The 13,746-nt window shown below is 40.5% G+C and overlaps 1 protein-coding gene across 1 annotated transcript in view; it reads right to left on the reverse strand.

Moving 5' to 3' along the window:
• LOC139731999 (B-cell lymphoma/leukemia 11A-like) overlaps nucleotides 1-13,746 on the reverse strand; it is a 132,803-nt gene that overhangs the window by 61,840 nt on the left and 57,217 nt on the right. Inside the window, exon 2 of the mRNA XM_071642875.1 lies at nucleotides 2,498-2,914. Coding sequence (XP_071498976.1) covers nucleotides 2,498-2,914 — 417 coding nt within the window. The remainder of the gene's footprint in view (nucleotides 1-2,497; nucleotides 2,915-13,746) is intronic.

Consider the following 13,746-nt stretch of genomic DNA (forward strand, 5'->3'; position numbering starts at 1 on the left):
CCAGTGGCTGGCCGAGTGATCCAGTCATCCCTCCGAGCCGGCGCATCACACACATACAATCGGTAAATCACATTTCTTTCAGGCCCGCCTATCTGTCAGTGGGAGGGGGCTACACGGCACAACTCAACCGAACCAGTTGTCAAACAGATAAATATAAGACTGCGTACTGTTCAGTTCAGTGCAGTTTTATTTCATTATGTTACTGGACGCATGGCCTTAGACCCATTCCATAGTGTGAAGTGTGCAGCCTATTTCTTTTCAGAACATCTCGAGAGATTATGTTACGTGCTGGGAAAAGAGGGATTATTTCAAGTAAAACTGTAATCCCGATATCTGTGTAGGTTTTTAAGCAGGTACAGGTGCAAAATGAAGGGGACTTGCAAAACTAAAACATGAGAGTGTCCTACACGGCCATTCTGCCATTTGCCATAGTGATGAACACGGACGACAGAATACAGAGTAACTTATAATCACGCCTCTTGATGTGAAAACAAAAACAATAAAGTAAATGTCCTATGGGGAATGAGTGGCCCTGAGAGAGATGTCAGAGAAAAAGTTGCAATATCACTGAGAGATTATAACCTTGGAGGAGGAAGACCAAAAGTGGGAAGAAGGGCTTCCGGAGGTGAGCTCATCCAACCACGTCCCATCCTCCGCCCATCCTCCCGAAGGAGGTTAGAAATGGCAGGAAAATGCAAAAATCAGGGGAGCTGCAAGAGCAGAGGCGCCCACACTCGGTGCCACCTGGCTGAGAACTCGCGTGCATTTGAACAGCTTTTCGTAAGAGGTTCTCTGTCAGTGGAGTCTTGCAGCCACTGGGGAGTACAGCGGAGGGAAAGGCACGGGGCTCCATGGGAGGTCAGTCCCAGCAAAGGAGTGTGTATGCTCCAGTTCCCTGGCAACATGTGGGCTCGCACCGGGGGATGGATGAAGGAAAAGAGGAAAGATAGACAGATAGATAGAGAAAGAGAGAAGAGAGGGACAGAGAATTGGCAAGTGGTTCAGGTCAGTGCACAGCCTATGGTCTGGAGCATGAGCTAGAGGACCATTCCCAGTGGGCTTAAAATTGAAAGATGCTGAGCTGATCATCTCATAAACATATACTATGTGATGATCTATCCATATGTTTGGCCCAATCGATAACATTGTTTTATGGGGCAGACGAAAAATTGATGAACTTACGAAAAGGAGAGAAAAGCAAGGAAGAGAAATAGACCGACAGGTGACGGTATGCTCAAGGGGCAATGCCCAGAAGAGTGCATGGATCAATTACATTAGACATATTTATTTAGCATGCTCCAACATTTGAGAAATTTTGATTACACATGTTCACAGTTGTTTGCAATTGTGCAAAATGCTAGGGGAAAGTGTGTCAGGGAGCTGCGTGTAATGGAGAGAAAAAGGCAAAATGTCCCCATGTAAATCTCAATCTGATGTGAAACTGTTCTACGACAGCACGGTGGATTGTAAAGGTACATGACTTTAAGGTTCTATTCTGTCAGCCACTGTGCATTTTGGAGGAAGAGTCAACCTAGGCATGTTCTTCATGATATGAAATAATACATGCTCTGACAAAAAGACGGATCAACAAGACCTTCTGACTGTTTGACACCAGCCATTCTGAATTCAAGTTTTCTTTCACTTAAATACTTTGAAAAGAAACTGTGTTTTCGCAAGTTTCCACAAAGGACTTGGATTGTGTCACAATCTGGATGCTATTGACAATATGGTCATCATTCTGTGGAGTGATTAATCATTTGATGATCAATAATGTGATGAAATAATCCATTAACTCCCACAACCACTTTTTGAATATACACAGTACATAGTTTATATATTTGATTAAATAAAATTCTCTATTAACAGAAAGGGAAGTCAGTGCCTTTAAACTGGAAGAACTCAAGATATATGATGCTGGATATCATGCTGTTGACTGTATATGAATTGACAGGAACCAAAGTCCCCAAATCATTTTTTGTGTGATGAATCGTCAGTTCCAAGTATGGCTGACATCTTAATGCTTATGATGTGGCCGATTGAGACAAATTTGCGACAGATAGTGTGCCGATATAAGTCTATGTGAAGGGGGAAAAAAAAAAGAACAATCGATTTCAAATGAAAATTGGTCCATGCTCTGTACATTAAAAAAGTGTAACCTGTATTTGAAGGTGTAAATAACATACTTGTTGATGATTATTGATTCCACTGGGATTCCACTGGGGACACTCCAGATGGGTATGATAAGCAAACAAATACCCATTGCGGAATAGTAACTTTAGGATGAAGGTTTTGATCAATTTGTGATATTTGTTTTCACAAATCAGAACTACCTTTATGAAAGCCCTGGGGCAATTTTTGAAAGGAAAAAAGAAGAACTTCTACCAGGAAAACATGATATTGGGAAATTGATCACGGTTTTGTGGCGACAGGTCTGATACTGACAGCACTCTGGTTGACGTTGCGAAATACATACATAGGCATGTCATGTCATCCTTACCTGGTATAGAGTCTGTCTGGGTCTCCTTGGCCCTTGGAGAGGGGGCATCTCGGCTCAGACTCAGTGATGCTGTGCGCTTGATGGGGGTGATGATCTTTGGTTTCTCGGCTCTCAGGATGGCCTCTAGGGGGCTCATGGTGGTGGTGGTGCTGCTGGTGTCGGTGGTCTCCGAGGCCACGCCCTCCTTGTCCTGGAGCGGCTCCAGGAGGGGCGGGCTCCCATCCTCCCGCTTGCCCGGCTCCAACTTGGTCGCCACCTCCCGGTCCTTTTTCCAGCATTTGCGCTTGTGCACAATGAACTTGACAATGTCCGAAAGCATGAAGGTGGTCTCGCAGTCCCCACATTGCAGCAGGTCACAGTGACAGGGGGGCTCGTCTCCTTCCATTAGCTCTTCAGCATCCTCCCCTGCAGCTGGGACTGCAGATGGGAACAAGACACGAACATCTTTCAGCAATCAGCCGCAATCATCTATGCTGATGTGTTTAGAAACTTTTACTTTACTTCATGCAGGACGTTCTTTTTGGTATGTACATTGATAGAACTGGGAGTAGAAAAAAAAAAAACAGCTAATGATATTCTCTTTCTTTGGAAAGAGAAAAAACAATGAAAACAACAACAACAACAAACATATTCTGGCACATGAAACACCTAATGAATGGAAGACCTGTCTTCTGTGACAGAGTTGTATCTAAAGCTTCCTATCAATAAACAAGCATAATTGTAGTAAGCATATTCTGCAAGCTTGGAAATGAAATATGAGTATAACTGGAATTGTAGCAAATGGGATTAAATTGATTATGTGCTTCATCAGGAAGCCTGAAGTCAGTTATGATAATGATGATGACAGCAAAAAAGATTATGCAGCCCATGTTTACGTGAGTACACACATACTCCGTCTCTCTTTACTACTATATACACAAGCATATACATCAATATCAATGTATACACACACATATACATAAATACACAAACACTCAATCAGACTCTTAAACATATCTACACACAATTGATATAGATGGACAGATAGATAGATATATAGAAAAATATATTTTATGATCAGGTATCACCACAAAATTCAACTCGTTCATTTTTTGGGGAAAAAAATGCCAGTGAGTGGGGGGATATATGACTTTGGATGGAATAAAAAACAATCTTGGGAGATGCGGTGCAGTCATCACCGTGGATTGAACCAATGCAAACACCCGAGCCAGTACCTTTTAGGGGCTTAAATCACATATTCTGCCAATATTTATTCATGAGAGACTCATCCATGTTATACTCGGGCTACCTTCATGTCAGGTGGGAGTCTTACCATATTATAGACAAGATACATCTTCTGGCCAAGAACAGGCATGTTTCCATTAGAAGGTAGGAAATGAGAAAGTGATATATGAGATGTGAATGAGAAGAGAGAGGGAGAGAGGAATAGAAAGTGAAAATATAGGACTGGTTGAACAGGGATGTGTATATATATATATATATATATATATATATATATATATATATATATATATATATATATAAAGAATATATATATAAATATATACATATAAAGAAGATTGTAGCGGAGAAGGACTGACAGAACGTGGGGGAGAGATGCGAAAGTAAAGGTGCCGATCATACAATATATCATCTCCGCGAAGCAGCTTACATGGCATTCAGTCCAACTGCTGATTCAATCAGAGGTGTATGATAGCGCAATATTTTAGAGACTTAAGAAGTCTGGAATACAGATTAGTTTGTCTTCCCAAATGATCATCACAACGTCATTACGATGCCCAATAATGCTCCGGCTCTGAGTGCACTTTGCAACTTTTTTTTTTTTCTTCTTCTTCTTACCTCCGGGCTAGATGAACATCACCTTGAGGCTGTTTTTTTTTTTTTTTTTTTTTTTTTGGTCTTCTTCTTCTTCCTCCAGCCTTTAATTCTCCTTCTACTCTGAAGTGATACCTTGTGGTGTGACTAGATTGCTCTTCACTTGACAAACCACTTTGGGCATGCTAAAATCTCCTCGACTATGGTTCCGATGCCTCTGAAGTCGGGTTGGTTGCAAGTGTGAGCTGCCCACAGACTTATAAAACTTGCTATCAGAATCATTTTTCTTGTTGATCACCACTGAAGTAATATATCCATACAATGCAACTGCTAGATACCTTGCACGCAGACACAGAAAAGTTGCTCAAAGAGTGATAATAGCATTGTGTACGCAGTCCTGTTAGGCCTGGTGATCTTGATAATTGTATCTTTACAAACTTTGAGTGTTTCCAAAGAACAACTGCAAAACAGGTGGGTAGATGCAAACTTGTGAATACTGTAAAAATAGATCGAAAGTATCTTGACAGGAAACATGAATTACCATAGGAAATTTGTTTTGGGTGTAATCTAATTCTTTTTTTTTTCCAAATTAACAACTTAGATTGACACCTTCAGGGTCTGGAGTTAAAAAACAAACAAACAAACAAAACAAACAAACCAACCTACCCTCAAAACTATGGTTTTCATAATATATACATACATATAAAGGTACACATATGCGTCTGTTTGTTTAACATTCACATGTAATCTCCACTGATCATGTTGACACATGAACTGAAAGCAAGTTCCTCCCTTGGTAAGGGGGGTGGGGGGGGGGGGGGACCTAAAACTGAGCAAAGGTACTTGGTGGTCGGGCAGGAGGTATACGAGTGTGAGCAGAAACCAAAGGGGGGCTGTTTCCGCTATCCACGCCTCTGCAGGAGAACATGATTGGGCCATGTTTCAGTGAGGGGAGAGGAAGGGGTCACATGAAGGATTTAGCTCCTGGCATGGGAGTGTGAGGGGAGATCAAAATCTCCCCTAAAAGAAACTCCGATATGACACACACCAAACCTTTGCTCCGGTGGCTTGTTTTTGGAACAGGGCTGCGGATAAGCATGCATTTCCCACGATGATGACGACGACGTTTCAACGTGTCCATTCTACTTTTGAGTTTAAAAATGTAGACGCAGCAGAAGAATCATGGCTGTACAAACTATTAAACCATTGAGGACAAGTCCCGAGTATACTCGGGCAAATGCCTATGGGAAATGCATGTTAGAGTAAAATCAGCCCGTCCTCAGTGGGTTAAAGCTGGCCAGTTTTAATAGACTTCACAATGACCATCATTTTGCAGTTGTGAAAATGTGCAAAACCAATTCAAAGCAGAATAAGATCAGGTTGTAGTGATAAACTGATTCAGGAAGATTTTAAAAACAAGTTATGAACAGAACCACACAGTGTCTGTCAGAGAAACTGATGATCAACATGGACCAAGTTAGATAAAGCGCACATTTCACATGCACTCATATATGCGCCATCAAGCTATTACATCATATGTAACGGATCATCAAATGTGAGGTGCAGAGGAAACCTGTCTACCGGTTAAACAGGCTTTGTTCCAATTCGTGGGCAATGCCTTTGAAATCAAGTCATCAAGATGTTTAGTTTAGTCATTTGTGGGGCCGACAGTCTACAGGTTTTTTGTGTTTTTTTAACTTTCTTGTTATTATTTTCTGCTATCATTTTGGCTACATCATTTATCTCTTCATCACTTGAAAGAAATTATATCGAAAAAGAAAAAGAAAAAGAAAAAGAAAAGAAAATCAACTTTGGTCCAGCTGGAAAACCATGGAGGAGAAACCACTTCTGTGTTTGCTGATTTCTCCTGATGCATTCTCAGCTTTGGACACTGCATCTGCCGTCCTGCATCTGTTTTGTTTCGTCCCACTTTTCTCCCCCTTTCTTTCTTTCTTTTTTTTTTTTCGTTGGGCAGAAACTCTTAAATTTTGAGATTATTGGATTCTATTTCTATTTTCTTTTCCTTTTTTCACTCTTTCGGGATTCTGCTTGAGCCAATGCTCCTACAACCTTTTATCTGTAATACCGAGCCCCGAAGGGAGAATTTCCTGTGAATATGCACACTTTTTCTATTTTGCTTCCTCTTGTCCTCTCTCGCTTTTCTTCACTCTTTGCATATTTCTTTTTTTTCCCCCCCAGATGCTAGAATAACATCCCCCTGGTTTTCGTTGAGTGGGACACGGCGGGAACAATCAAAGACAAGATGGAGATTAGCTTTATATTTTAAACAAACTCACTTCCACAACATGGCCGGTCTGGTTGTGGGATAATATTAATGAGCAAACAGAAGTGATATAAAAGGATATAAAAAGACAGGCTGTCAGACGGACAAAGAAAGAAAGACAGAGAATTAACCAAGCTAAAAAACTATACAAGGGTATATCTAGACATGAACAGCTACATAATGATGAAGATGGTACGACTGAATTATAGTGTAGAGAAAATAGTGAATATATATATGCAGAATGAAAGTTAGATTCACAAGGAAAGAACTGAAGATGAATGAGGGGAAAAAATCAAACAGAAGGTAAGAGAATGTAAAATCAGCACACAGTACATTAGACACCATAAAGTCTGTGAAAGCCCTACATTACATGGAATTCATTTTGTTTCACTCATACTATATAATTATGCATGGAAATGATGAAAGGAAAATGTTTCTTTTTTTTTGGTCTCTACTTTCCTGTTCATAAAACGATCTACCACATCTGATCTATATGTGACCCGCTACAACAAAAGGATCCTAAAGTCGCTGATGGCTGAGCCGAGAAAACCGAGTTTGAAGTCGCATCATCAAAATTGGTCAAAACAATTGGATTTCTGTTTTTGGCATAATTTTGTAGTCTAATGTTTTATCTATCATCTGCCAAAATTTTGAAGCTAAATGATCAAGAGGGAAGAAATCAGCATTTTTCTGGGCCATGATTTTCCGACTTTCAATGTAACAGAAACGTGTCTAAAGATTTAGCACCACAGCTAGACTCCGCCCCTAGCAACGAGGGAGTGATCTTATTGGTCAGTGGTGGCATCCTGATAACTGATTGGTCGTGCATAGACCACTAGCGCTTGGCTTAAATGAACACCGCGGAGGTCGCTAGAAGCATGCCTTCTATCGTCAATTAAGCGTTGAAAACTGTCTTGCCTCCCCTTGATCATGATAGCTTTGAAGGTGTTTTTCTCGAAACTCTGATTTCCTCAACCACTTGACAAGTGCTAATAAAATCATTGATATCTCTGCAACCGAATACTTTTATGAGTTGTGATATATATGAAATTTAAGGAGAAGAGTAAGGGAATGATGTCATGCCATTTTCAGAATATTGTCCTCCCCCGACTTTCGGCTCCTTTTGTTGTAGCGGGTCACATATACAAAAACAATATCTTCTTCAACTACTACTACTACTACTACTACTACTACTACTACTTCTACTTCTACTACTACTATTACAACAACAACTACTACTACTACTACCACTTCTATGTACATCTACTACTACTACTACTACTACTACTACTATTACTACTACTACGACTACTTCAACTACTGCCACTGCCACTCCTATTACTATACTGCTATTACTTCTCTAGATTGTGTACTCTTTATTCATGTATTCAAGCCACAAGATACAATTGTCAGTTTTAAGGATGGTGACTACAGGCACTGGATTATCTAAAGTTAGCCAGGAGAGCGCCTTGCCGATCCCACGCCCATTTTACAAGACAAGAGACAACAGTGAGACAAGCAGCGATGCAGCCTGCCGGTGGTGCCTGATGGGAAGACTTCGGGGTCAGGGGTCAGAAGAGATCTATTGGCCTCAGTGACACTGCAAAGATGGCAGCACTGGGAAATGGGTGGACTTGGGTCACGTCACCACGCATGCAGGCATGCGCAAGCCGCAAATACCATAGACATTGGACAAGCACGTCCACTTTATGCTCTTTGAACTTCATTTACAGATTTCAGTCGGAGACAATGTGGACTGGTGCCACTTGGGGGGGGGGGGGGGCGACAAGCTCTCACCTTGAAAAAGCCATTTGTAATTGAAGTATACTAAAACCAAAAGGCTGTAATACCTCCGTGAACATAAATGTTTAATGATAATTAACAGTTAAGAAAGTGATGAAACATTGAATGGAAATGAGTTGGTATACAAAAAAGTCCCAAGAGTAAATTCACTGTGTTACTACTAGGATGTTACTTGCTCCTAATTTGCTTTACATAGAAAATGTGACTGTCTTCCTTTTTTTCTTTAAAAGATGCATTTCTGTATGATATTTCAATAATAAACAAGGCATTAGGTTTGTAAACATCCTTTACAGCAGAAGGTGTTAAGTCCTTATAATGAGAATTAAGAAAAAAATCCAGTTTGGACATTATGTCTCTCTGTCATGAGAACTCAACAGGAGATGCTATATGGTCATGTCACTATTGACAGCAATTCCTATAGCAGACACTAGGGAGGTGTTGAAGACTGGTTGTCATGGAGTTACCTCTTGCTCCTCCCACTTCTGATATTCCTCCAATCACCACCAACTTCCTGCTCTTTCACATAATTGTTTATCTTCAGAACAACTTTGATGCCCTCAGTTTGGGGGTCAAGATTCCTCTATTCCTTATCCCTCAGAAAGACACAAGAAAGACTCAAGATCTACCAAATCATGGCAAACTAGTACTAAGAATGAGAAAATTAGAAATAAAAATATGATCATTGAAGCCACTGTGGTAGTGACTCTGTCATTCTTCACTCAGCTCACTTGATTTTTCCTCTCACCTAAACATAGTTCCTCCTTCCCCTCCACCCCCCACCCCCACGTCCAATGTGTACACAACACAAAGCAATCCTTACCCAACGCAAGATATTATAGCGCTGGTCGTTATCGAGATGGGTGCTTTGTTGACTTACTGGCCAGACTTCATATTGACATTGTGTCTGTATACATACGGATCAATTGCCTTGCATTTGAACTTTATCAAATTATCACAAATCTCGGATCATTCAGAGAGTGCGGTAGTCTATGTATGTACCATGCACCAGAGATAACGGACTGTGGTTGGTTTCACTCAATGCAGTGACAGACCTATAGATGTCTACAAAAATCCTGTTTGGTCACTCCGTAGGCAGCTACTATATTGTTACTTCAAATCAATTAAACCTTTTTATCCTATATGAAATGGAGAAACGGTGGCTTCTGAATCTGTCTAGTTTCAATTTGAAGCATGTTTATGCTCTCTTGCAGAACATTATATAAAGGGCATAATGGAATATGAAATATTGCACTTTGGTGAAGCTTGGATTAAAAACAAAAAAATACAATTAACGCATCAGATGTATGAGGAGATTTATCTGGTTTTGTTATTCATGTAGTTGGCAAGAGACTCGTTACCAGTATATAACACAGCAATTCGCTCAAATACAAACATTCAAAAACAAAGATAAGAATCAAACTTCCTTAAACAAAGCACTCAAGTGCAGCGAGTTCACCTTGGAAAATGTGAACGGGCGGGAAGAGGAGTAGAAACAGGCCCTGAAATAACTGCCAAGCCAGGCCACAGCTCAACTTGCCAGAACTGACGAACATGCTTTTTCCGACTTTCCACCGACAATACTGACAGAAAATGGTCGGAGGGAGCCAAGGGAAATAACAGCATTGCAACATAACCTTGAACTAGAGCTTTTCTTTCTTGGTTTCGATGTTGGTATGTTTGTTTGGTGTGGGCATTCTGAGAAAATTGTGACTGGTTATCTCCATTGCAGCCATTATTGTTTTATGGCATTCGAGGATATATTCCGGACACAGCTGTTAAATGCATTAAGAATCTGAAGCGTGTTACATGATACATCACTTAATGGCCAAAGAGTTTATGTACAAAAAAGAAAAATAATCATGATAATACTGTAGTGTCTTTGTGCTCTGTTCCTCTGCGCTGCGTCCATTGAAAAAGTACTTTGTAACTGTAATGAACGTAAAGGTAAACAAATCAGTTATAGCTATTGATTTATGCTCACGATTAATTGGTTAATTATTCCCATACAAAGAGATTGTTTTGAGTGAAATGAACAAAAGGATTTGAAAGGAAGAAATCTTTTGTGTTAAAGGATAAAACAATTTGCAAGTTGTGGTAGGATAGGTCTGATCCCCCCCCCCCATATTATATACTTTTTATCACAATGATCACACTCATTACTCTATTTCCTGATGGTTAATACAGGACTGTGGAAGAATGTTTTTGTGATTTGGCTTACACATTACAGTTTTTCCAACTCAAATATATACATTTGGAGGCTAACAGCAAAGATTAATACACCTCTACAGTTTGTATGTCATATCCATGACACAGCAATGAACCCAGCATACATTCCTCGAATCTGGCAGCACTTAAAAAAAAAAAAATTCTCGCTTCCAAAAACAAAGGGGCAACCTTTTGTACTTATCTGCTTCATCATACTAAGCATTCAATGTTGTGATTTCAGGTACTCAATGCAAAGAAAAATAAAGGTTTAATGTGGAAGAAGAAGAGCAAGCAAGCACTGCATATTCAGAGGCTGTTTGACATATTGCTGCGATAACACAAGAATAAGATGGGAAGAACTTAAGTGGAGTTGGTTGTTTATGGCAAGATCTTGGCAGGCCCATGAAAGAAAGGAAAATGTTATATATCTTGAATGGGAATGCCAAAAGTAAACCACCGTCCACGGCATCACACCATCCTAGCTAGGGCGGGGTGATTTATCATCAATGAATCCATAAATCATCGATCCTCGGAAATCACTACGCAATATACATCATCTCTGGTAGCACCACATTAGTAGTAGAATTCCCTCTTTTTCGCTTGATAATTCTGCTGTATCGTTTTCTCCTCCTGTTTTCTCTGTCAACTGTACATTTCACACAACTTTCCACTCACTTTCTGACAATCTGAATAAAGCAATTTTCTATCCCACACCCTTAATTCCTTTCAATCATTCTTCTCTCTGTCTCTCTCTCTCTCTGCATCTTTTCATCTCTCTCTCCTTTTTTCGATGTCTTTCTCCCGTAGACACGCACTGACAACAAAATGATCATTATAATATATATAAAAACGCCACTACTAGTTTAAGAGCAAAATCTTACTATCAGTTTATCAAAGCTGAAAGTCATCACCAGTATGAAATTGTTTGACTTGCCATCATTTTTACAAATAACAAGAAGCATGGTAATTAATCTAATATTGACTCTACTGGTGGTATGATATTATCTTCAAAAAAATGTGTGGAAAAAGAATAGAAAAAAAAAATGGTATGATGGTACAAACTTTCCTTTCTGTTCCATTCTATGCTAGGGTTTGATATTACTGTCAGGATCATTTGGGATACAATGTTGTATTAAGACGAGCGTGCATTTCGGTTAGAATTGTATCAGAAACATGGAAGAAAGTATCCACATTTGGATGTGCCATGCTATATTTTCATCATCCCCCTCCGACAATGAATGGGTTGAGCAGAGCAGTCATTTTTCCACCTATCCGTGCGTCTGCTCTCCGGACTTCCCCCTTACCCCGTTCGGGAGTGCTGGCGGGGATTACGTCCTTCGCTTCGGCAAAGATAGACCTGGGCTGCAGGAAATCAACCATATAGTCATGTCCAAATTGGCTTGAGCCGCGCGGGTACGGTGCCATCTTTCTTGGGGTAAATGAGTCGAAATACAGCGATGCTGGCGCAACCATAGCCTGGATGTCCACCCCGAGCTAGATGGCACTCCTGATGGATGGGAAGCGACGAGTTAAGTAATTTGCTGTTATCCACATGACTTCTCACTTACTGTTATCAAGGACAGTACGTCTGGATGAGGCATATTATTTTATTACTCGGTTATTGAAAAGCTCCCCTCTGCTTAATATCAAATGGGAGGCAGCATGATGCTTCTCTCTGGAACTCCGGCATCCTGATACTCGCCCTCAAAGTTGGGAGGAAACATCCGTGAAGGCAACTGGCACCAAAAAACCACATCACCATGTGCTCTGAATGATGAAATCTTCATATATGGCGTGTGCCTATGAATATAATCCATATATTTCTTTTCTTTTCTTTTTTTTTTGCTAGCTGAACTAGGCAAGACAAACACACAACCTCAGCTTGACTTTGGAAGAAAACTGGAGCATTACACTGATCCAGTCAAACTTTACTATAATGGAACAATGCCAGTAAATTACACAGTGATCCAAGTATAAATCACACATAGCTTGAATGCCTTTACTCATCTCCTCAATATTTGTGTGTTTTTGTCGTGATTTTAGTGGTAAATTTGTGTTTCTCTGCCTAAATTACTGTGAAAATGTCTAAAACACTGAGAGTAAGGACCTAAAAACAGAACCATACAAATATGACTTCTACGAAGATGTCATGGATGTCTCACAAGCTGGTCTTGTAGATGAGTAAATATAATGTGACACAAGACATAAACCTCAATTTCACACCTTTGGTTCATTCTTCTTTTTATCCCCCTTTTTTTTTTGGGGGGGGGGGGGGGGTAGAGGCATACCCATTTTTCTTTGTTGGATGGCACTTAGGGGCAATGCTTGAAATGGAGGTCAAGAAATACATCAGTGCCAAGTCATAGATGGCTCCCAATATTTTTGTCAGCCCATCATCAACATTTTAGCACCTTGATGGATGTCTGTTGGTATGTTAACTGACTCACAAGATAGGCCCGCATCCTTGCAGATAAAAGAGGATGGATGGATTGTTCCTGACATCATCTTATGACCAACCAGGCAACCAACACCTGTGAATGCCACTCGGATTTTTTTGTTTTGTTTTGTTTGTTTGTTGCACTTGTTTTCATTCCTCTAGAGCTGCCGAGTGTGGAACAATGCTGTCTTCCCCCCGGAGGGATGGAGATTCCATCGTGACGCGATGGCGGGGAGGACCACGTGTTAAAATCGTGCGCCGACCATATCATGTCAGTCCTGCCGGTCGTTATGATAGATTAACAATATTCACTTAAGTGCTAGAGTCAATAACGGCTGAAAATTATTTCCTGATGGAGTCATGGTGACAGAAAGTCTTCAAGGCGACCACTGGTGTATATTATGAAACAAAGCCCTATCTAGTCTGGAGCGGCATTGGGCCATTAAAAGGCCTAATTAGCGCCTGCTATAGGTATTACACAGATTAAGGTCAATCTAGATGTAAGAGCTTTGAGAAGATTAAAATCCGGCATGATGTGACATGACTTGTCTTCCAGGAGTCAAGAGAGGGGGGTGAAGGCTATATGCGCACCTGATGTTTCTGCACCTCACGAGAAAACAAAGCAATCCAGTGCCTTGTTTTGTTCGAATCACCAAATGGTGCTTGACTTCCGGCACATAGCAAATCACTACCATCGGAGGAAGA

This window comes from Diadema antillarum, unplaced genomic scaffold (genome assembly GCF_040938485.1).
Source record: "Diadema antillarum isolate AM-2024a unplaced genomic scaffold, OU_Dant_1.0 scf00000023, whole genome shotgun sequence".
NCBI lineage: Eukaryota > Metazoa > Echinodermata > Echinoidea > Diadematoida > Diadematidae > Diadema > Diadema antillarum.